Source organism: Mustela putorius, unplaced genomic scaffold, assembly GCF_011764305.1.
Source record: "Mustela putorius furo isolate JIRA1106 unplaced genomic scaffold, ASM1176430v1.1 tig00003942_pilon_pilon_pilon, whole genome shotgun sequence".
Taxonomy (NCBI): Eukaryota; Metazoa; Chordata; class Mammalia; order Carnivora; family Mustelidae; genus Mustela; species Mustela putorius.
The window spans coordinates 6,857,586-6,879,457 of record NW_025422087.1 but is presented as its reverse complement, the minus strand read 5'-3'; the positions used below and the strand labels follow the sequence as shown (position 1 = coordinate 6,879,457).

The window sequence follows — 21,872 nt, the reverse complement described above, 5'->3', positions numbered from 1 at the left end:
GAGGCAGATACACATGAAATTACATCCTCCCCACCAACCCAGTGTGCCCTTAACAAAAAAAAAAAAAAAAAGGGGGGGGGTGGGCCTAACGGACATGCTCATGGAATCCTCTCTCCTCTTATTACCACCTTGCAAAGCAGTCAGCCATAGTTACACTTTATTTTATTGTTTTTTAATTGTTGTACTTTTATAACTAAGCATCACTATGTAATTAGGAGCCTGGTTCTCCACTCAGGTATGTGGGCGGGCATCCTGGCCTCTCGAACCTGCTGTTGGCTCACGATGAGCCCCGTGATGCAGCCTCAGGGGCCCGGTTACACTGAGTAGGTCAAAGCCCTCAGGCTACTGTTTTCTACTGACAAACTCCTTTCTCTCTTTGCTACTGAAAGTATGTAAAACTGAGAGCAAAGCGAGGTCATAAGCAGGTTAGTGTTGCAACAAGCCTAAAGAAGAGTAAGCAAAAAAGTGCATTTCCTCTTCCTCTTTCAAGAAAGGGCTGAAGAGCATTCTGACTTCCAAAGGAACGCGAAAGAGAATCACCAAGTTCATGCTTCTGTAATGAAGAAATTAAGAGAAGGCAGGTATGGTGTTTCGTTCATCTTGGCAGCCCCCCAGGCTGGAGTAGTAGGTGTTGAATAAATATTTGCTGAATGAATAAAAAGAATTCAAAATTGTGTCCCAGATACTCTCAAAGGAGATAGGAACAGTCATTTTGAACCATTTCCTGATGTGACAGAAAGAGATAGAGAGAGAGAGTGTGTGTGTGTCTGTGTGTGTATGTGGGGGAGGGATGCATTAGAAAAGGTGGAGAGAATATACTTTGTCTAGAGTAATTTGAAAATTGACAAGGGGAGAAAGATTTTAAAAGAAATCCCAATGGCCTCAGTATTGTCACACATAATTTTCTATCTAATGAGACAATGACAAAAATTGATAGGAGAAAATCATCTGGCCTTGGTGTACTCAAAATGATGATTCAAAACCACATACTGATGTCAAACTCACAGTAAGTCTTTCCAGTTATTGGAAAACCGCTCCATTAAGAATCTTGTGTGTCAAATCCTTTTCATTAATCAAAGGGTGGGTAGACAAAGGAAGATTCATCCTGGAGTGTGAAGTATTGCACAAATAATGGATCCAAGATAAATGAATTAGAACTACAACAAATAAACGAATTCTATTTGGGTGACAGTAGGACTCCCAAATGGCTTCCCACTTGTCAAAAAACAGCCTCAGACAAGCCCTATAGTGTACACAGTGGTGCAAAATGACCTGGGAAAAAATGGTTTCTTTGGATATCATTTAGAGATTCATATCCCTGAATTCCTTAAGGCTGAATCTACTTTGGCTCTTTTCTTAAAGCAATTATGGCAGAGGCTCTCCTGCCCAGGTTCTGTTTACATAAGGACCATCTTGGCCACAGGTCATCTGGGTAGGAGCTAATTAATTGCCAGCTCTTTGAGCACAGGTAGGTTAATTAGCATGCATGTAATATGGCCTCGGAATTTTTCTTGGGAAAATTGTTTTAAATTCCAAACAATAAAGGATCTGTAATACCTGCCGGTCTTTTATCCAGAGCAAGCACAAAGGCTACTGGAGAAATAGAAAAGACTTTGTTTTTAAACTATTCAGAAGACACAAGGCATCACTGATCACCTCAAGGCCTCATTTTAATTGGATTCCAGATCCACGATGCCTTAGAGATAGTCTTTTGGAAATATATTACTGCTAAAATCTGTAAGTAGGTCAGCAATGGAACTTCAGAAGCCGTAACATTCTTAGATCCTAATAAACGATCAGGGTCAGAACCTTACTTTGTGTGTATTTCAGTAAAGCATGTTGTGGGTTTGGACCACAACACATCAGGATTTTTACAAATCCAAATATTAAAAAGCATTCTGAACATCATCCACATGGACAAGAAAGAGAGAAATAGACCTGTAAATGCCTCTAGATACAAAAGAGATGAATCTTGGGTTTTGGACTATTAAGTACTTTTTTTTTCTCCAGACAATAGCCTAATAGGAGAATTACGAAGTACTCTGACACCTTCCACACCCCTCCGATTAAAACACACTTCACCAAATACTTAGATAAAGCCTGATTAAATAAACATTAAGGCAGAAAATGCAGCCTAGAATGCCCCATCCTGGGCTCTGCTGGAGTCTGAAGGGCCATCTCACTGGAAGATTTAACCAAACAATATCTCCTGTGATTCCCCTGCAGCCTTTGCACTTAAGGAAAGCTAGTTCAGTCTCTGACATTTTGATTTTCACAGCAGACCCAACCAAAAAAAAAACTTCCTGTGCTCCCAAGCTTATGCCTCCAGTTGAGATTGGATTTCTCGAACCTTACGCAACAGCCAGCAAACAAACAAACAGAAAAGGTTATTTCTATTACTCACTATTACTCCAGGATTTCAGTAAATATTTGATACTGATCTCAAAGAAGCCGGAATCCTGCTGGCTGGCCATGTCGGCGGTATACAAAGAGGCTCCCGGGACTGGACTGGGAGCCGCTGGAGGAGCAGGTACCGGGCGTGGAGATGTGCCTGTCACAGGTTAGTGATGTAAGCGGGGGTCAGCGGCGGAGAGGGAGGCTCTGCAGGTCTACCTCCGGCATGGGCAGGGAGCCCTCATTTAAAGGACACCGAGGAGCGAGCGGGAGAGAGATGCTCGGCCGCTCCTCCTCCTCCTCCTCCTCCTCCTCCTCTGCTCGGGGTCCAGGACTTGCTTCTTATTTGCTGGGTGCTGATCTGCCTGCAGCCCTCAGAAGGCGGCGGCCGCTGCTTTCATTTCTGGGCTGCCATAACCAGAGCCGGCCGCTGCCGGCCGCCCGCATGCTCTGCTCCAGCCAGGTACGCTCCGAGGAAGTCCCCACCTGAGCTGCGATCCGTTTTCCCCCCGGGGAGGGAGCGTTTCTTGGCTGGCCTCCCGTGCAAACCCGCTCAGCCCACACAGCTCTCCGCAGGGCTGAGGGATGGGCTGGGAGCGCCGCCCCCTGTCCCTGCCCCTGCCCACGGGCTCAACCTGAGCCGCCCCTCGGCCCCGGACTCAGCGGGAGGAGGGGGAGGAATCTCCCAGCTTCTGGGGCTCCTCACTCTTCAGAAATGCTTCCAGGGAGCAGCCCTCGTGAGCACTGGCTGCTACTTCCCCTTGTGTCTGTCCCTGAAATAATACACAACCGCATCGCGCTGCAGCGGGCGAAGCTAGCTGCACCCCTGGATCTGGCTGCAGTGACGTTTTTCAGAAAAGCCCCATCTGTCAGCCTTGTTGCAGGAAGAACGCTGGGCTTTTTCTTCCCCTTCTTTCACGGGCACAGTGGAAGCGGCACTTTGTGCCTCGCCCTCCCAGAAAGGCTTGCCGTTTGGAGAGGCACCGCACCCCGAAACGTGTGCGTCTGAAGGGCATGCCTGGTCGGCTTGTTTACAGAATGTCAGGCTCCATGGGCAGATCTGTGTCTCAAACCTATCACTTCTAAGAATCGCCGAGCCCACGGAAGCTTATTTATTTGTGTTAAAAGGATAAGAAGCAAAGGCATTAGATTCCTTGCTGTACAATGGCTTTTTAGTTGGTGAAATCTCACTATCAGGTGTCCTGATTTCGGTTAGCTGTATTTCATGTTATCATATAGCTTGACTAGGGGATTAAATAAGAGCTTTCTGATTTTGACAGGCTGCCTTTCAGTAGGTGGGATTTGACCAACCATCTCACAAATCACGGAATAGTTCTCCCTTTCCAGTACATTTCTGATTAATATTTTCCAAAGGAATGAATAAAGCCATATTAATAATTATTGAACATAAAAAAATGTTGGGCAACTCCCCTCAAATCAACAAATAGGACTTTTTAGACTAACAGCTCTTCTGAGAAATGGAAAGAGTACAATGTACTTCTAAGATGAAGAGTTTTAAAAATTTTAGCACTACAGAGAACCATGCTATGTCCTGAAATGCCCCCAAGACATCATCATTACAAGCATTTCAAGCTCCTTACACTTACACAAAAGGCAAGCCCTGAGCCACTAAGATTTCCAGCTCTACTCACAGTGCTTAATTTCTGTGAAATCACTTATCAGATGGACTTTCTCTTTTTTCTTTTTTTTCCCCCCTTTAAAGACTTTATTTATTTGAGAGAGACCAGGCAAGAGAGCATAAGCGGGGAGCAGAGGGAGAAGCAGGTTCCCCACCAAACAGGGAGCCAGACACCGGGCTCAATCCCAGGACCCTCAGCTGAAGGCAGAGGCCAACTAGGAGCCTCTGGACTTCTTTTTCTTTTTCTTTTTTTTTTTTTTTTAAAGATTTTATTTATTAATTTGACAGAGAGAAATCACAAGTAGACGGAGAGGCAGCCAGAGAGAGAGAGAGAGGGAAGCAGGCTCCCCGCTGTGCAGAGAGCCCGAAGCAGGACTCGATCCCAGGACCCTGAGATCATGACCTGAGCCGAAGGCAGCGGCCCAACCCACTGAGCCACCCAGGTGCCCCTGGACTTCTTTTTCACTTACAGTCTTACTAGAGTTGATAAACTAATTCTGTTTTGTCACCTGTACTTTGAATGAATGGGTTCCAAGTGAAACAGGACCCAAAGGTTTTACCTCAAAACGCAATCACCTCTGAAAACAAAAACTAATATCCATACCCACCTTTCTGAGGCCTCCGCATGGCAATGAATGAACAGGAAGTCTGCCTGGTACTTCCGAGTTAATGAGCAGAAAGTCTCCCAAGACAGGTCCCAGATGCCTACCTGGCTCTAGACCTTAGCTAGCAGAACTGGGGCAAGCTATTAATCTCACTAAGCCTCAATTTCCTCGCCTGAGAAATGGGGATAATAGTGGTACCAACCTCATTCAGTTTTTGGAGAGATTAAATGACATTATGAATAAAGTGTTCTGCATAGTGTCTTGCATAGAGTCAACAACTAAGTTTCAGGGATATTGATATTTAGGATGAAACCTTGGGGAGTCCAGAATCCAACTTTGGAAATTAACCAAGTTTGTACTGCTGGTATTTGGTAACAATGTACGGCTAGCAAGTTGGAGACATTTGGAACAGCTGTAATAAGCAAGCACGCTGTTATGTACTGTTACTCAAGCATACAGAGATTCTCTTGGTCCACCTTATAAAAGAGATCTTTAACTGGCTTTTCAAGGTTTTCAGCCCTACCATAAACATATTAACTGGCTGAGAATGCCACTCTTACATATATTTCAAAAGGAAATCATCATAAAATTTTAAATGTTGTTGAGAAAAGAATGTTTTTAATGGCATCTCATTTTCTCTGTGAAGAGCGAATCAGTAACTAAGAGCCCAGTTTCCGTCCGTTAGAACCTGAAATCTTGCTCATGTGTGCTTTTTCTCCCCCTTATTTGAGTACCTTTAAAGAGAGCATATATTGTAAAAGAACAGAAAAGGCCTTTTGTTTTGTTGAAAGGCCTACAAATCAAATAGAATGACACCTGCTGCAAGCTGGGATAAAACATTTATCCTTTTGTCTCCTCTCTGGTGGGGGCAGGGACGTTTATAAAACAAAATGTAGTCAGAACAGGCACCTGGACAGAGGAACCTAAAATACAAAATAAAATCTGAATTTGTCCCTGGCTTCTTATAAGACTTCAGATGCCATTTAAGAGGAATGAGGAACCTTTCCTTCATAATCTTAGGAGACCATATAATGAACCTTTAAGCAAGGGGTTAGGCAAAGATTTAGGAGGCGCAGAGAAAAGTAGCAGTAATACAGGAAAGCTGAAAAGTCTCAGGAGGTGGTATCCAAGAGTAGGAAAAAAAAAGTCAGAAAGTGACCTGAGACATAATTAGACACATAATACCATCTACATTTATTCAACACTAATACTGTGTTTAAAAATACCTATTTTACCATATTGAATCCTACCCCCCCCCATCTAGGAAGTACTCTGAATAGCCCCATGTCATAGATGAGTAAATGGAGGCGAAAGAGGCATAGAATAAGGTCAAGGACATAGAGCTAGGAAAATTTAAGTCTAGCAAATTTTAGAACCAGAGTCCTTTTCCTCTCCTCTTTCCTTAAATCACAAGCAAGGCAAGAATCATGGTTATCAAACTTCTTATCCAAAGTTCAGGAAGAGATGCTAACACCATTATTAGCACTCCATAATAGGAGTGCTTCGGGACCCATTGGCCCTCCAAAATTGATTACTGTCTTCCCACTGGGCTCTAGCTTGCAGAAGGAATGGTTCCTTGGGACTTTGGCCCACCCTGAAGGAACCTAGAGAAGAATACTGTTATTTTTCCCATCAATTTGACTCGTTGTACAGGTTGCGGTCTGATTAAGGGTGCCGGACCCGGGGTAGAGGTGGGACAGGGAAGGGTGGCACGTTTGTCTGAACACCACTCTCCAAGCTATAAAGGGGTGGAAATGGGCTATGTCCACCCTGGTGTGTGCCACACATCTGCCCAATACTCAACCCACAGGAAGGGGTGCCTCATTGTGATCCATACAGCCAATGGACTGGTGGTAGCCTGGGGTGGTGTGGAAGGAAAACCAAGAAAACAGAGCATTTCAAGAAGACACTGGTCACCTGTGTCCCAGCCTGCTGAGTGGCAGGGTGGGATGAAGGTGGTGAAAGGTGCGTGGATTGATTGTATATTACAATCTGTGGCATGTAGCCATCCTGCCTGAATTCCTACTCTCTCTTCTCTCCCTCCAGAAGAACCATGTGTCCCTCAGTTGTGCATCTGCCACAGCCCCTAGCACACACTAAGATGCAAAAAACACACAGAGTCACTGAATGAACAGACGTGTCACGCATGCCTACCGCTATCGGTTGCCTGCGGGGCAGGGGGGGATAATGTACAACAGAAGTGCAATCAGTTTGTGTTTTAATTCATATTTAATTTTTCTTTCCTAGCATTTCTGAAAATTCTTTTTTGAGATGAAAATGTGTGTTCAAAAAAATGTGACAACAAAGCTAGGCAAACAATCTGGATGCTTGCCAACATCCAGAGCCATCTCCTAATGGTTTTAAAGAGTCTGATTGAGTTGATTGGGTTAGGGTTGGAATCCGCCCCCTTTCCCTGTGGATGGTGGCACGTGGGCACACATGTGTAATTATTGTCAGAGTGACATGTACGTTCATGCATAGAATGTATTAGGCAGAAGGGAAATGTCTTCCTAGCATCCTGAGGAAACAAAGGAAAATCACTCATTGTAAGAAAAAAATAGCTTTATCAGTTTTTGCTCAGTTTACAATTCTAAACAAAAAGCATTAAATATATCCTATTCCTACTATTATCTATTGTTTAATAAGAACAGTTCCAAGTCAAATTAAGCATCACCTAAGATCAATGGCGACAATTATAGAGAAGGCTTTGTTTCTCCTTATGCAGGATAAGGTCCTTTAGAGATAAAGAAAGCTTCAATATCAATCAAAAACTTTTTTTGATATGTTTTAGGTACATAATTTGGGGCTGATCTATCTTGTGCTAAAAACACAGTAGAGGAAAAAAATATGAAGTGATGCCACATCATATTCATTTTGTAAACAGAAAACTCAATAATCACTCCCTTAAAAAAATCCAACCCACACACACAAATCTTCACAAAAATAGATCCTGCAAATTTTGAAAACGCTTACTCCATTACTATTCAGTACAAATACTTTTTTTTTCCAAAGGAACTGAAATACATTTAAATGTTCTGAATGCCCCAGAACCTCATTAAAGCACAGCTTGTTTTTGCCCAGATTCAGACGTAAACAAGGAAAATTGTCTCTTAAAATGGTTTCCATTAAAAATTAGCAGCAGAACCCATTTTTTTTCCCCTACTCGCCTCCTCTGCAAAGGAGTTTCATAAGGGACTGCGATCCCCGACAAAGGAATCGAATGTCAGTCTAGCTCATGGGAAGCCCATGAAGGATTTGAGCAGTGAAAGGCATCTGATGGCAGCAGGGAGCAGGGTCAAGTTTGAAGTCACCCCTCTTGCTGCTCTGCACAGCCAGCCCCTCCACAAGCCCATGACAACAGGGTGTGTTACAAGTTTAACATAGGGTAGGGGAATTAACATTAATCGAGCACTTGAGGTTGAGACACTGCAAGGCTATATTTCAGAGGACCTATGTGGACACACACAAGCAAAGGGCCACATCTCCTGGGCACTTGCAAGATGTGTCTCAAAAGTGGCGCCAACACATCATTAGAATGGATTGGGACTCGGGTGTGTGTTAACTCTGGTCTCTACCCCCAGCATCTTCATAATGGGTGAAATGAACATTGGGCCTCTCTTCCAACACTTCCCACCAACGTTCCCTATATTTGCTCTTGAATGATGACTTCCAGAGCAAATATTCCCCAGATATTAATAAGAAGGGGCACGCTGTAGCTCGCCAGAGCTCTCCCACCCAGGAGCTCTGTTGTTTGGTTGCTGAACACCCCACAGCCTCAGTTTCTTCATCTGTTAAATAGTGCTTATCTCATGGGTCTGTTATGAGGATTACATGAGCACATAGTCAGACGACAACTATTCAGCAGCAGATCTAGAGCTAGCAACAAACCCAGAATATGCAGCACAAAATGCCCCCTTAACTCCAAAGTCAGGTTAGGGAAAGGGTGAGAGAGAGAGAGAGAGAGAAAGATTTGGCTTATCATAGTGGGCTCCCATCTCCAGCCCCCTCTATCATCCCCAAACCTCCCAATCCACCCCTAGCTCCCACTGGCTGCCAGGGTAAGGCCAACATTTTGCAAAGTAAAGAAAGCCTGAACTTCTGCACATACAAAAATGTATTATTTAATATTTTAGTACATCCAACTTTTGGTCCCCAGGGTAAAGCCAAGTAGAGGTTCTGGTGAGCTTAGTATGGACTCAATATCTCCCTAATTTACTCTTCTCATTGACCTCTCAAGGTAGTGCCTACATATTTGGATATTAAGCTGAAGCTAAACCAGGAGATACAGTTCATACATATTTTGTATGTACAAGTATAAAGATTTCACCTCAATTTCTGCAAGGCACAGTAAGAGTTAATACTCTATTTAGAGACTGTATGTGAAGAGAAAATATGGATTTCTTCCTCTGCCTTTTATTATGAAAGCATACAACAATGTTGATAACCTTACTACCCTATTTTCAAATACCACCAGCAACCAGAGAAATTAATTACACTGAGATACAAACAGGTCCAATATCATGAGCTACAACAGGAGCCAACAATTAATACATGATAATAAAATATTAAGTCCTTTCTGAAGAAAAACATGGCACTTGCTTTTGCACATCATTATTTACCAAAAATGCACAGACTGATAATACTTAGGATAAAAAACAGTTACATTAATCACCATTCTTCCCAAACATTAGATGCCATTGAAAGGAGAACTAAGAAAATAGTTTTTCCTTATAAAAATGATAATTAAACAAACAAACAAAAAAGGTGCATTCCCATAGTTGCATTTAAGTATTTTGGCTATAGCAAGGCATTTCCATTATTAAGTGATTAAAAATTAAGTACCCAATTTTAGGGCTAGAACTAATATTCCCACTAATGTTCCCAATTTCATACACAAAAGTAAATATTAGATTTTAAGTCCTAAGAGGCAGATCAACTTTTCCTCACAAGTACCATTTAATGTATATAGTTATTAAAATCTAGAATTTTAAAGTCAATGAAATTGGGAAAAGTTGGAAATTTTGATTAGTTTTTTTATATCCTTGCTACTTAAACATTATACACTTTTCTCTTTCTTTTAAGTGTGATCACATGTTTGCAGTTATCTACCAACAAAGTCTGATGGACTGGGAGTCAGGAAACTTTATCCTGTTCCTTACTCTAACCTGAATATGATGACCTTGGGCAAGTTACTTCCTACTAAATGAGGAAAGCTGCTTCTTATCACCAGACGGGCTCATCTCCTGGGACAGGCCCACCTTTGATTTCTCATATTATTGGGAGGGGCCCCCACACGGGGAAAGAACAGAGCACAATAAATGATTTGATGTCAATCTTTGGCATTTGTTACTTCAATCTTTTGGCAATAGATTCACCTTCTCAATTCTGTTCTGATAAAGCTAATATCAAAAGTACCCCCATATAAAGCACACGCTGCCTGTGGAGGAAGAGCAGCAGACACGGGAGCAAAAAATAACTGGGAAGGAGAAAGAGGTAAGTCAAAGTGAAACGGATCAAGTTGTCTTCTGTGAAGGCAGTGAGGCAGTATCAAAGTGCTTCCTTTGGTTTAGAGGAAAAGTGACAGTCTACCGTTGGCCAAGTCCTGGAAACCAGGGATATCCTGTAGCTGAAAACCAGCTCACGGTCCCGAAGATGAAGTGCTGAGCTAAGGAATTAGATACATAGAAAAGCCCTTCAGGGGGTGCCTGGGTGGCTCAGTGGGTTAAGCCTCTGCCTTCAGCTCAGGTCATGATCTCAGGGTTCTGGGATCGAGCCCTGCATCAGGCTCTCTGCTCAGCGGGGAGCCTGCTTCCTCCTCTCTCTCTGCCTGCCTCTCTGCCTGCTTGTGATCTCTGTCTGTCAAATAAATAAATAAAACCTTTTATAAAAATAAAACAAAAAAACACCAGCCCTTCAGGTAAAACACATGTTTTAAACAGAAGTGGGTCCCTCCCTGAGCATCACTGATTCAACCTTCACAGTGACCATCTGCCCAGAGATGGATGGGAAAGACCCTCTGATCCTGCCTTTAGAGGAGCCCAGCAACGGTGAACACATGATCGCCTTCTCCACCCACAGGCACCGTTCCACGTGGTAGAAAATGTCACTCCGAAGGCCCAAGAAAATTCTGCAGGATAGACAAAGTCTTGCCAGGCATGTTTTTAGAAAGGGTGGGGAAATCACCACCCTATTTTGACCAGACAGGCAGAGCTTTGTGTAGGAGGGTGGGGCTGCTAGAAACTGTCTGAAGGATGATGGGAGGGAACAGTTTAACGGGCCGGTGGGGAGAGCAGTTCCAACTGCCCGGCTCAGCTAGGGAGCCAGAGAAAGGATAATGATCTTTGCAGACGGTCAGGGTGGGTGAGGTCACTTTGAGCGGCCCAGGGAGATAGAGGTGGAGGGTCAGGATTCCGATGCCCACAATGGCAGTTGTGGGGAGACACAAGCTCCAGTCAGCCCTCACTCCACCAGGTACTGGCCTCAGCGATCCACTCCTGTGGTCAAGGTACTCCCTTCTCGTTTATAGGGTACAGGTGCTACTGTACCATCTGCTAGCCACAGAAGGTTGTTTCAGGATTTCAAAGGGGATTCTGTAGATGAAAGGACTTTGTATCCCCAGCGTGTCCGTGTTAGGATGCTCAGGGCTCCTGAAGTCTAAGGATCACACAAAAGGGCAAGAGGTCCCCGGTCAGCTCTTCCCTCTTCCAGAAACACATCATCGCTTTCCAGCTATTGTAGACTTCAGCTTCTGGACTAGGGACATACCAGGGTTGTCCTGCTATTTAAGTGGCCATTTGTAAACTCCAGGAATGTGCTGGTGGTTTGCTTGTGCCTTATCCAAATGCCACTTCGGTCTCTGGATAAATATAGGATGGGTGGCAACCGCAGTCTGCCTACTACTCCGCCCTACCTCAAGATTTATTTTCCATCTTCTTTGCTCTTCAAGGGAATTTTTTTCTTATCCTTTATAATTTTTTTTAAATCTGTCTATAAATTCTCTAATTCTCAACTGTATATATTCTTTCCATGAATATAGTTCAAATTTTATGTTCATGAAAACAACAGGCAGCAGAAAAGAAAGGAAAGGGGACATGGATGTGGATGGACCTACTTTTGAGCTGTTGGATAACATTTTGAGACATTTCTGAGAGTTGAGAAATGTATCTGCAAGAAGGCTGGAATGAATCTGGAATGAATGAATGAATGAATCTGGAATGAATATAGCTCTACTCTCGACTTTGGCTTTATACCTACTCGTACATATGAGGACAATGAAAATTATGGGGACTCAACAGCTAGGACACGGCGGAGTAGTGATCACAACGATAATGCAGATAATGGCTAGCTAGATGACAGAGCCAAACTGGAGCACAGATCTGATGCTAGGCCAGTTATCTCCAATAGAAATATAACATAAGCCAAATATGCAATTTAAAATTTTCTAGTATGTACATTTATAATAATTAAATGGGTAAAATTAAATATATTTTATCTAACCTAATAAAAACCCAAATATGATCACTTCAACATGCAATATATGTAAAATTATTAGTGGGACATTTAATATTCTTTTTTTTCTTGCACTAAATATTTGAAATCTGGTGTATTATTTTACAGCACATTTTAAATTAGACATCCACATTCCCTGGGCTCAAGAGCCACATGTGGCTAATGGTTCCTTTATTGGACAGTGCAGCTCTAGGAAGTTCTTAACTACTTTTGGACCCTTATGGCAGTCTGGCAAAACCAATGGGCTCCTTCTCAGAACGTCAAGAAGACAAAATGCATGAGATTACAACAGAAACCAGTTATTTTGAAATACAGTTATCAAATGATTTCAAAAACCACAAAACTGTGGTTTATAGATACACATTTCTTTACATATACATTAAATACATTGAAGAACATAACCCAGAGGTAAGCCCAGTAATCATAATAATTTTGTAATAAAATAAGAAACAATATTGAAATCTACCTAAAGCAACTGTAACATAATGAAAAAAAAATCTGTGATTTCAATTAGTAGTGAAGTCAAAGGTACTGCTAATACTATTTTTGTTGCATGGGGCGCCTGGGTGGCTCAGTGGTTAAGCCACTGCCTTCAGCTCAGGTCATGATCTCAGGGTCCTGGGATCGAGTCCCGCATCGGGCTCTCTGCTCAGCAGGGAGCCTGCTTCCTCCTCTCTCTCTCTCTCTGCCTGCCTCTCTGCCTACTTGTGATTTCTCTCTGTCAAATAAATAAATAAAATCTTAAAAAAAAATATTTAAAAAAAATACTATTTTTGTTGCCTATATTAGTACTTGAGGAAAAGAGTAAATTTCAGTTGGGAGTTAATGAGAGGCAAAATATAATTTTTTTCCCATCTCAACCCTTGGATCCCCATTGTGGATCTGATTGAGAGTAGGTGTTCTCAGCACTAGTCTCTACTCCTCCCACACACCCCTCCTTCCACGAAAGCTCACTTTCAGGTGATTCTTTTAGATGGTCATAAATAATTGCTACACATTGGGGAGGCTTCTCATGCCCCCCCCCCACTTCTCTTGATTCTACTTCTTCCTCTTCCTCTATCCCTTGCTTTCTGCCATTCTCACCACACTCTTCAGTATCTTATTTGAATCAATCGAGGTGTTCATTAGCTCTTCAATATCTTATTTGAATCAATCGAGGTGTTCATTAAATGATACCATGTATCATAAGCCTTTTCCCAGAAGCTACAGGTACCACACTCACCAAATAATTAGTTGCTGGGCTATAGAATCTCTGCTAATTACAAATCCTCATGATCTAATAAGAATATGCAATGTAACTCACATCTGTGTATGATCTAAATTGTCCATGTTGGAGAATATGTAAGAGGTTCAATAATCTCCCCTCCCCCCAAACTTACATGTGTTTTATAAGTTGATGAATGATATCCTAAATCCTTCGAATATCCAAATGGAAAGGAGATAGGTTATATTATTTTATACACTTAAAAAGGTGTTCCGATCTTCACAACTAAGTTAGTTTTTAAGATTTCACTTTGCTTTGAGATGTGAAACTCATTTGTGGATCAAAACCAGCATATTTTTCTAATACAACAGAACAGGAAGGAACACTTCAGAGCACATCCTATAGTTACAGGGGTGATCAGGGTTTCATAAAACTTATGTTTTATATATGTATATATACACATATATACGATATATACATATGTGAATGCTGATCTGATATAAAATATACTTCTTATTGTGAGACTTGTGAGTCATGTTCAGAAAAGTTTGGAAATCTTGTACGTTGCTGGTGGGAATGTAAAATGGTTCAGCCACTACGGAAAAGTTTGGCAGTTTCTCGAAAAGTTAAACATAGAATGACCACAGGACCCCACAATTCCACTCTTTGCATATTCCCTAAGAACTGAAAACAGGAACTCAAACAAATACACGTACATCCGTGTTCACGGAAGCACTATTCACTGTGGTTGAAAGCTGGAAGAGTCCAAATGCCCACTGATGGCTGAATGAATACATAAACTGCGATAGAGCCCCAGTGGCTGAATGGATACACAAATTGTGTCAGAGCCCAGTGGAATATCCAGCCAGAGGAAGGAACGGAGTACTACTGATCTGTGCTACCTGGACAAACCTTGAAAACACTATGCTAAGAGAAAGGAGCCAGCCCATCAGAGGCTGAATATTGTGTGATTCAATGTATAAGAAATAACCAGAATAGGCAAATCCTTAGTGACAGAATGCAGACTGACTGTTGCTAGGGGTACAGAGAGCAGGGAAGAATCTGGTGAACGGTGAGGGATTTTACTCTGGAGTGAGAGAAATGTCTTGGAAGTAGATAGAGGTGGTGGTTGTACAGCCTTGTGAATGTATTAAATGCCACTGTATTGGAAATGGTTAATTTCATGCTATGTGGATGTCACTTTAATAAATTACTGAAAGGAAAAAAAAAGTTGGAATGCACTAGCTCTAGAGGGCTCTTCATAAGGTCTATTTTCATTTGTATGGGGTCTACTTCCTCTGTGGTGCTGCTACATCGCCACCTAGTGGTGAAGGTGCCTTCCGTCTGGGCTCAAGGGCTAGAGATGTCTGGTTGCCTAAAGGGTTGCCCTCATGCTCAGAAGTCCTTCAATATCCGAAGCAAGTCAAGGCCCACATACTTAAGTGCAGTAGCTGCTTCATAAGCGTCCAAACGATGCACAGTGATAATCTCCAACCACTTGGAGGTTTAACTGGGGAAGCGGGATGGTTTCAGTCCCGGTCCTGAAATATTTATCAAGAAGTCTCTCTGGGATTCATTTGCCAGTCTTTAAACAGGGACTCGCAGCCCTTCTAGCAGGATAAGGATGAATACCAGATAGCATAAAGAATGCACCAAATGGGAGTTTTGTTCCTTAACTTCCTTACTTCTAAGGATACTTGGTATGAGCTTATGAACCCCAAACAAGAGGACTTGTATCTCTTAGGGAGCTCCCTCCACTTCAGACTGTCCATGGAAGAAACAAAGACTGTGGGTGTCCAGAGCAAGGGGACATAGACCCAGAGGGTGCATGCCCAGAACATACACCAGAAACAAGAGAACACAAAGCCCAGAGGCCAGAGCATCAGGGAGCTGGTGAGAACCAGTGTATAACAGGATGGGAAGAGAAAGAAAGGAGAGATCAAGCAGACATTCTAGTTATTGTCACAAATATTGCCTGACTGGAGAGGGACAGATAGACAGACACCAACCACCTGCATGCAAATGGACTTATATGAAAGATTCCAGCTCCACAGAACATAATGTGTTCTGTAAAGAATGAAATGAAAAGCAGCCTGAAGTGTGGCATATAGTTACAAAAAACCACCAGAAAAGACAGACACTAAGTTGTGTGCTTTTCAAATTAGAAGGCCAAAGCGTTCAAGCAACCCTAAGGGTTAAAGAAAGAACACAGAGGAAAGGATCACAGAATTAATTAAAAGTAAAATAGAGAGGGAAAATTTCAGAGCAAAGTGCACTGCTGCCATGTCCAAATAGGATTCGTAGGAAATTATAGGAGGTGGTGTGGTTTGGCATTGAAAAACTACAGGAAACAAACTCAAAATACACTTCCTACACTTCCTACAGACTTATTCTTACAGTAGGAATGCTATGGGATCAATGGGGTTCGGGTGAGCCGAAAAGAAAACCCTGCCAGCAGGTGTGTGGCGCCAGGCTGGGCGGGGGCGGGAGGGGGGGTGCCCAGGTTGTCTTAGGGCAGGTGTGTTCCCACACTGTGCAGTGAGCTTGCCATGCCTTTTCCTCTCCACAGCCTTCCTGCTTCCCTCCACCATCCCATTCTCCAGGAAGCATTTTTCCTCACAGATGGCAGCTGATGTGAATGTCCCCATTTTTCTGGACAATGGAGGAAACGCCATTTCTCGCCCCACCCCCGCTCCTTGCTTGGGACCTGACTCCCTCGGTCTCATTTTTCTTTCTGATATCATTCCAGTCTATCAAAAATTTTAATACCTCTCATCTGAAAAGCAAACAATAAACAAAACCAAACATTGCTTTTATTGCACATTTCCTTCCGATTTCCACCTTAGTTTCCTGACTTCTCAATCACAGCCTGGTGTCTCAAGACAGCAGGAGGTTCCATGCAACCTCCTCCCATTTCCGTCAGTCCAGTCCAGCCCGCCTCCTGTGGCCTCACTCCTGCTAAGGTGACCAACAGTCCCCCACACCATTCTTCTTGAAACTTTTTTTTTTTTTTTTTTTTTTTTTTTGCTTTTATGACCCATTGTGCTCACTTTGGCAGCACATATGCTTTTATGACCTATAATCTCTTGGTTCTCCGGGTCTTGCATGGTCAGCTCTGACTTCTCCTCCTCCCAATTTTCTAGCAACCTTGCCCTCCTCCAGCTCAGGGTGCACAGGGCTGTTTTCACTGGCCATAGGCTCTTTTCCATTCTCTTGCCTTGGCTAAGTCCTGCTTATCCTTCCATCAGTCCAGATAGCACATCGTCAGAGAAGCCTTCCCTTGGTGTCCTGGTCTAACTCCAGACCCCCTGTAAAAACTTCTCATAGCTCCTTTTACTTGTCTTTACTTATCACATGTAGTTACGCATTTATCATGTAATTTTTTTCCAATATGCTTTTCTCCCTTTTTGGACTGTCATTTCCACTGGGGTAGAGTCCATGTTTATTGTGTTCACTGTTTTATGCCTGGTGTCTCAGGACATTAGGTAAATGCAGTCAACATAGCACCCAGTATGCATTCAGCACTTAATTATTGGATGGACAGCCATTTGGGTAAATGAATGAATGAATATTCTAACCAATGGCAGGAAGCCCAACCGCATTAATGTCTTTACCCTGGCTGCTCCACGCCTTTAACCTTCTCCATGAAAAGCCATTCATAATTTTTCAAGCTTTCAGATATCTGTTTGAACAAATCCCATCTGGGCCAAGAGAAGCATGAGGCTGAGCTAACTGACAGCAAAGGGAGGTGAAAAGTCAAGGGGAAGATCAGCTCAAAGAAGAGTCCCTCTGTTCTCAGTGTTTCATTTTCTGTTTCCTTAACACCATCTCTGCCCAGGTCAGGTGTAGAGGGGTTCCTTCCTTGCAGTGCACTATGGACCTGGAAACCACAGAAGCTATATGTGGAGGAGAGACAAACATGGAAGCATGGGCAAGAGAGAAAAAAAAGCTTTGAAGACAGAATCCAAGTCCAGAGTCTTAGAAGTCATCAAGCCAATTTACTCATTATGAAACTCACGCCTAAGCTCCAAGGAAATCACCCAAGGTCTCCACTGGTGGGAGAACAGGGTGGACTGAACCACGCCACAGATGCCCACTGGGGTGGGGAGCCAGGACACTGATCCCGTTACTGCTAGCAGGTTAAGGGAGATTCTTCTCTTCGGAGCCATTTCACACCCATCCCGTTCAAAGCAGGGTTTTTCTTATGCTTATGACTGCTTGCGTCAAGGCCATAAGGTCTCTAGTAAGAGGGGTGCCTGGGTGGCTCAGTGGGTTAAGCTGCTGCCTTCAGCTCAGGTCATGATCTCAGAGTCCCGGGATCCAGCCCCGCATCGGGCTCTCTGCTCAGCAGGGAGCCTGCTTCCCTCTCTCTCACTGGCTGCCTCTCCATCTACTTGTGATTTCTCTCTGTAAAATTAATAAATAAAATCTTAAAAAAAAAAAAAAAAAGATTCCAAAACTCTTTTCTACTTAGGAATAATGAAAATCCCAGGCAGGTGTCTGACTAGGATTGAGTTTCATGTAAAATTTTTGATGTTTATTCATTAAACAATGTTGTGCAGAGCCTATTGATTTGAAAGGTGATAGAGGGGATAGCTAATTCCTTGTTGCCCTTGATCAGCTAAACTGGGGAAAGTCTACCCTTTCTAATCCCAATCACTCTCCAACTTACTGCCCTTCCAGCTCACTGGAACAAGTGCCTTGTGACTGCCAATGCCCAAAACCCATGGAACCTTCTGGTTCTCATATCACAATGGCCTCCTGGCAGCATCTGGCACTGTTGGTCAAGTTGACTTTTTTGACACTTTGGCTTCTGTGACATCAGCCTCCCCTGTTCTCTTCCTACCTCTGTGATTGTTTGATCTCCTCATCTTAAAGACTCCTCCTCTTTGCCTCCCTTAAACTGTAAGGGTAACTCAGAGCTCCACACTGAGCGCCTTCTTTGCATATATAAATATTGCCTAGATATTTCAATTAACGCTTAGCGTCAAGTATGGTGTGATGTTTCCCAACTTCCATATCTCATATCTTGCTGAGGTCCATGTCCACGTGTACCTCTTTATCTTTCATTGCCCGAAAGCCAGCGTGGCTGAATCTGAACTCACCACTGCCCCTTCTCAGCTTCCAGCCTCTCCTCCGTCACCTGAGTGGCACCACCATGTGCTAATTCACTCAAGTTAGAAAGCCAAGAAGCCCCTTCTTTTTCACTCCCACACGCAAAGCCCCAGCAAGCCCTGCCAGTTCTCTCTCTCAACTATTTCTTGTATCCATCTAGCTCGTCTTCCTCCCACCACCACGGTCTTAATTCACGTGCCTGTGATTCATTGCCTGGTTCAACACAGGAGTCGCATTGGTCTCATGCTTCTGTATACCGCTGCTGGATTGCTCAGTAGTTCCTAACGCTTTGGGGGCAGAGCACAACCTTTGCTGGTCATCCTAGATCCTTTCCTACTGCCCCAACTTCATGCAACACCTACTTCAGCCACAGGGAACTGTCTGTACGTCGCCCAAGCATCATGCAGCCCCATGCTGTTCCACTCTGCGCTGCCCACCTTCCCCACCGGAACCCTCACCCACTCTCCTGAGAAGCTCACAGCCTTCCCCAGGCGAGGTAAAATGTTCCTCATCTGGCTCCTCCAGTAGGACACCTTCCACGGTCATATTGTTATCAGGTGACCCGTCTACCTCCTGCTCAACTGTGTGCTCCCTGAAGCCAGTGGAAAGATGGGTCGCTCCTCTCTGAATTACTGGCACATAGTATGGTGCCTGGAGCATTAACAGATCCTAAAACATGCCAGCTGAGGTTTCTTTCTGTGAGTGAGCCCACAAGTAATGGATAGAATATTATCCTCAATACATTAAATGCATAAACTACATTCTTCTGCTGTGCATCTATCAAGGGATTTTCTATGGAAATCTACAGAAACAATAGGGGGGAGAACAATTCATGGTTTGATCAAACCAAAGACCAAAAAATCGCATGAGGGCATAGAAAAGCCTGTTTTCAATAATAGCCAATCAGACAGAAATGGATTCTAGAATTCTAGAGATTAATTTTCCAATCTTTTGCCATTACCACAAAGTTGCCTTAAATGCCAGAGGCTCAACTCGGCTCAACTCTTAGAAACAACAGGGCAGATGAAGAATGGGATTCATGAAATCTTAGAATTCTCTGCAAACACCTGTCAACAATAAGACTTAATTTCACTCGAGGGGCACCTGGGTGGCTCAGTGGGTTAAGCCTCTGCCTTCGGCTCGGGTCATGATCCCAGGGTCTTGGGATAGAGCCCCACATCGGTTTCTCTGCTCAGCGGGGAGCCTGCTTCCCCCTCTCTCTCTGCCTGCCTCTCTGCCTGCTTGTGATCTCTGACTGTCAAATAAACAAAATTTTAAGGAAAAAAAAAAAAACTTAATTTCACTTCAATACACTTACCTAGCTGATGATTCACTGAGAAGCAGCTCCAGTCAAGAAAGCACCATGACTCTCTGCTTTCTTTTCCATGAAGGGACCAATGAATCAATATACCTTCCTATCACATGAAGGTCTCCAGGTCTTTGAATTTCACATGTGCAGAGTTGAAGCGTTTAAATAAGAGGGTTATGGCCAAAGAATTAGGCCAAATGCTGTTCTTATATTTGCGAACTTCCCTCTCAGGACCAGCTGAACTTATGCCGGTGACATTTTAGAGTCTAACCTATTCATTTGGTCTTCTGTACTTCAAGTGTTCTGGCGTTTTCTGAGGTCACTGGCCTGTTGGCAGACAGCCACAGCCCCACTGGGCTGTTGGAACCACTCCAGCTGGATAAACTGAGCCAGGCTTGCTTGGCACAACCTCACTTTCACACACTCTGCTTCCATCACAGGTAACCTCTTCCAACATGGAAACGCCTTAGAAGCATGAGAAGTGTTTGCTTTGTAACTGAAAAAAACTCCTGGCATTTCTCAGGACGCATAGCGCTCTGACATGGGCTACTCAGAGCTCCAGCAAGGCCGACTGTACTGATAAAGAAGACTGACCTCAGGAAGTAACCTCACGCCAGGTTTTGCTTATTAAATTGTCTCCCACCAATGGGATTGCTTCGCCGGAAAACACAGGTGTGAGGAAATGCAGAAAGAATCAGAGTTCTTACATTTCAAACTACTCTAGCCCCTACTCAATTCCTGTGTTTTATTGGGAGGATGAAAATAATAACACCCGTAGGACTGATTGCTAGTAACAGACTGCATGAGAGACTACCAAGGGTTTTTTAAATCAAGTAAATGCCTAACTCTCACACTCTTACGTTTCAGTAGAAGAATGTATGTCCTGGGATGCCTGGGGGGCTCGATTGGTTAAATGTGTGCCTTCAGCTCAGGTCCTGATCTCGGGGTCCTGGGATCCAGCCCCATATTGGGCTCTCTGCTCAGCGGAGAGCTTCTCTCTCCCTCTGCCCCTCCCCACCTCTTGTGTACACACACATGCATGTGCACTCTCTCTCTTGAATGAATGAATAAATAAAATCTTAAAAAAATGTATGTCCCAGGTGCTCTCCTAGTTTCATTAAACATGTATATATGTGTATATACATAATACACACATACACACACATACCCTGGGACTAACACTTCAGCCAGTTAAGAACATAGACTTTGGAGAATCAAAATACCCATGTACTTCAGTTAACAACAAAACAGCCGCAATAACAACATAGGGCACATCTAGTGAAGAATCAATCTGATTTTCTGTTATACATTTTGAAACACTAGCAGTGAAGAAGCACTAGCTCCACTCTAGCCACAGAGGCCTCCTTGCTCCTCTGCGAACAGGCCAAGCCCAGGGCCTTTGCACTTGCTCTTCCTTCTGCCTGAACTCCGTCTCCTAGGATGTCCATACGGTTTACTGCTTCTATTTCTTCAGGTCTCTGCCTACCAGCAAGATCTGCCCTGAACACCAAACACAAGATAAGATATCATTCCCCTGTCTCTGTATCCCCCCCCCTTTTTTTTTGCTTTGCTTTATTTGAAGCATGCTTTACTTTCTGAATAATACATATTTACATGCTCAAAGTGTGTCTCCTAAACCTACCAGCATATAAAATCTGAGAGGGCAAGGGTTATGTCTGCTTTACTCCCTACTCAATCTTAGTACCCAGAGCAATGCTGAGTGCAACGAGACAGGGGATCATGGAATACTGAATGAATGGGTAAATCAATGAATGACTTTTGTTGCAATTTAACTTACTCCATGTGTATTGTGGAGTATAATGTGCCCAACTGACAAACAAACCCATCAAAGAATACATCGACACCAACAAATGCTCCTCACAGTCCCTCTTTGCTCCTGAACCTTGAGAAGTTATGGTTCATGCTGAATTAAATGTCATAGTTGACAGTTTCTGGAAGAATTTCATTTCCTCTACTGTTGTCAGTGTGCTGCCACAGATGTGAAGATGACATCACCTTGGGGTTGGTAGCCCTGTGATGGTCTAAGTTGATGTGCCTGCTGGATGAATCACTCAGACTCCGATTCTCAGAGTTTGA

At 43.4% G+C, this 21,872-nt stretch overlaps 1 protein-coding gene across 7 annotated transcripts in view; it reads right to left on the bottom strand.

Annotated features, from left to right (window-relative positions):
• FRY (FRY microtubule binding protein) overlaps positions 1 to 21,872 on the bottom strand; it is a 433,556-nt gene that overhangs the window by 250,919 nt on the left and 160,765 nt on the right. For 2 of the 7 annotated variants that reach the window (XM_045069579.1, XM_045069581.1), the window contains exon 1: positions 2,405 to 2,522. The exons of the other annotated variants lie outside the window; for them this stretch is intronic. In XM_045069579.1, coding sequence (XP_044925514.1) covers positions 2,405 to 2,474 — 70 coding nt within the window. In that variant the 5' untranslated portion in view covers positions 2,475 to 2,522. Of the gene's footprint in view, positions 1 to 2,404; positions 2,523 to 21,872 lie in introns of those variants that run through there. 7 annotated transcript variants of the gene reach the window in all.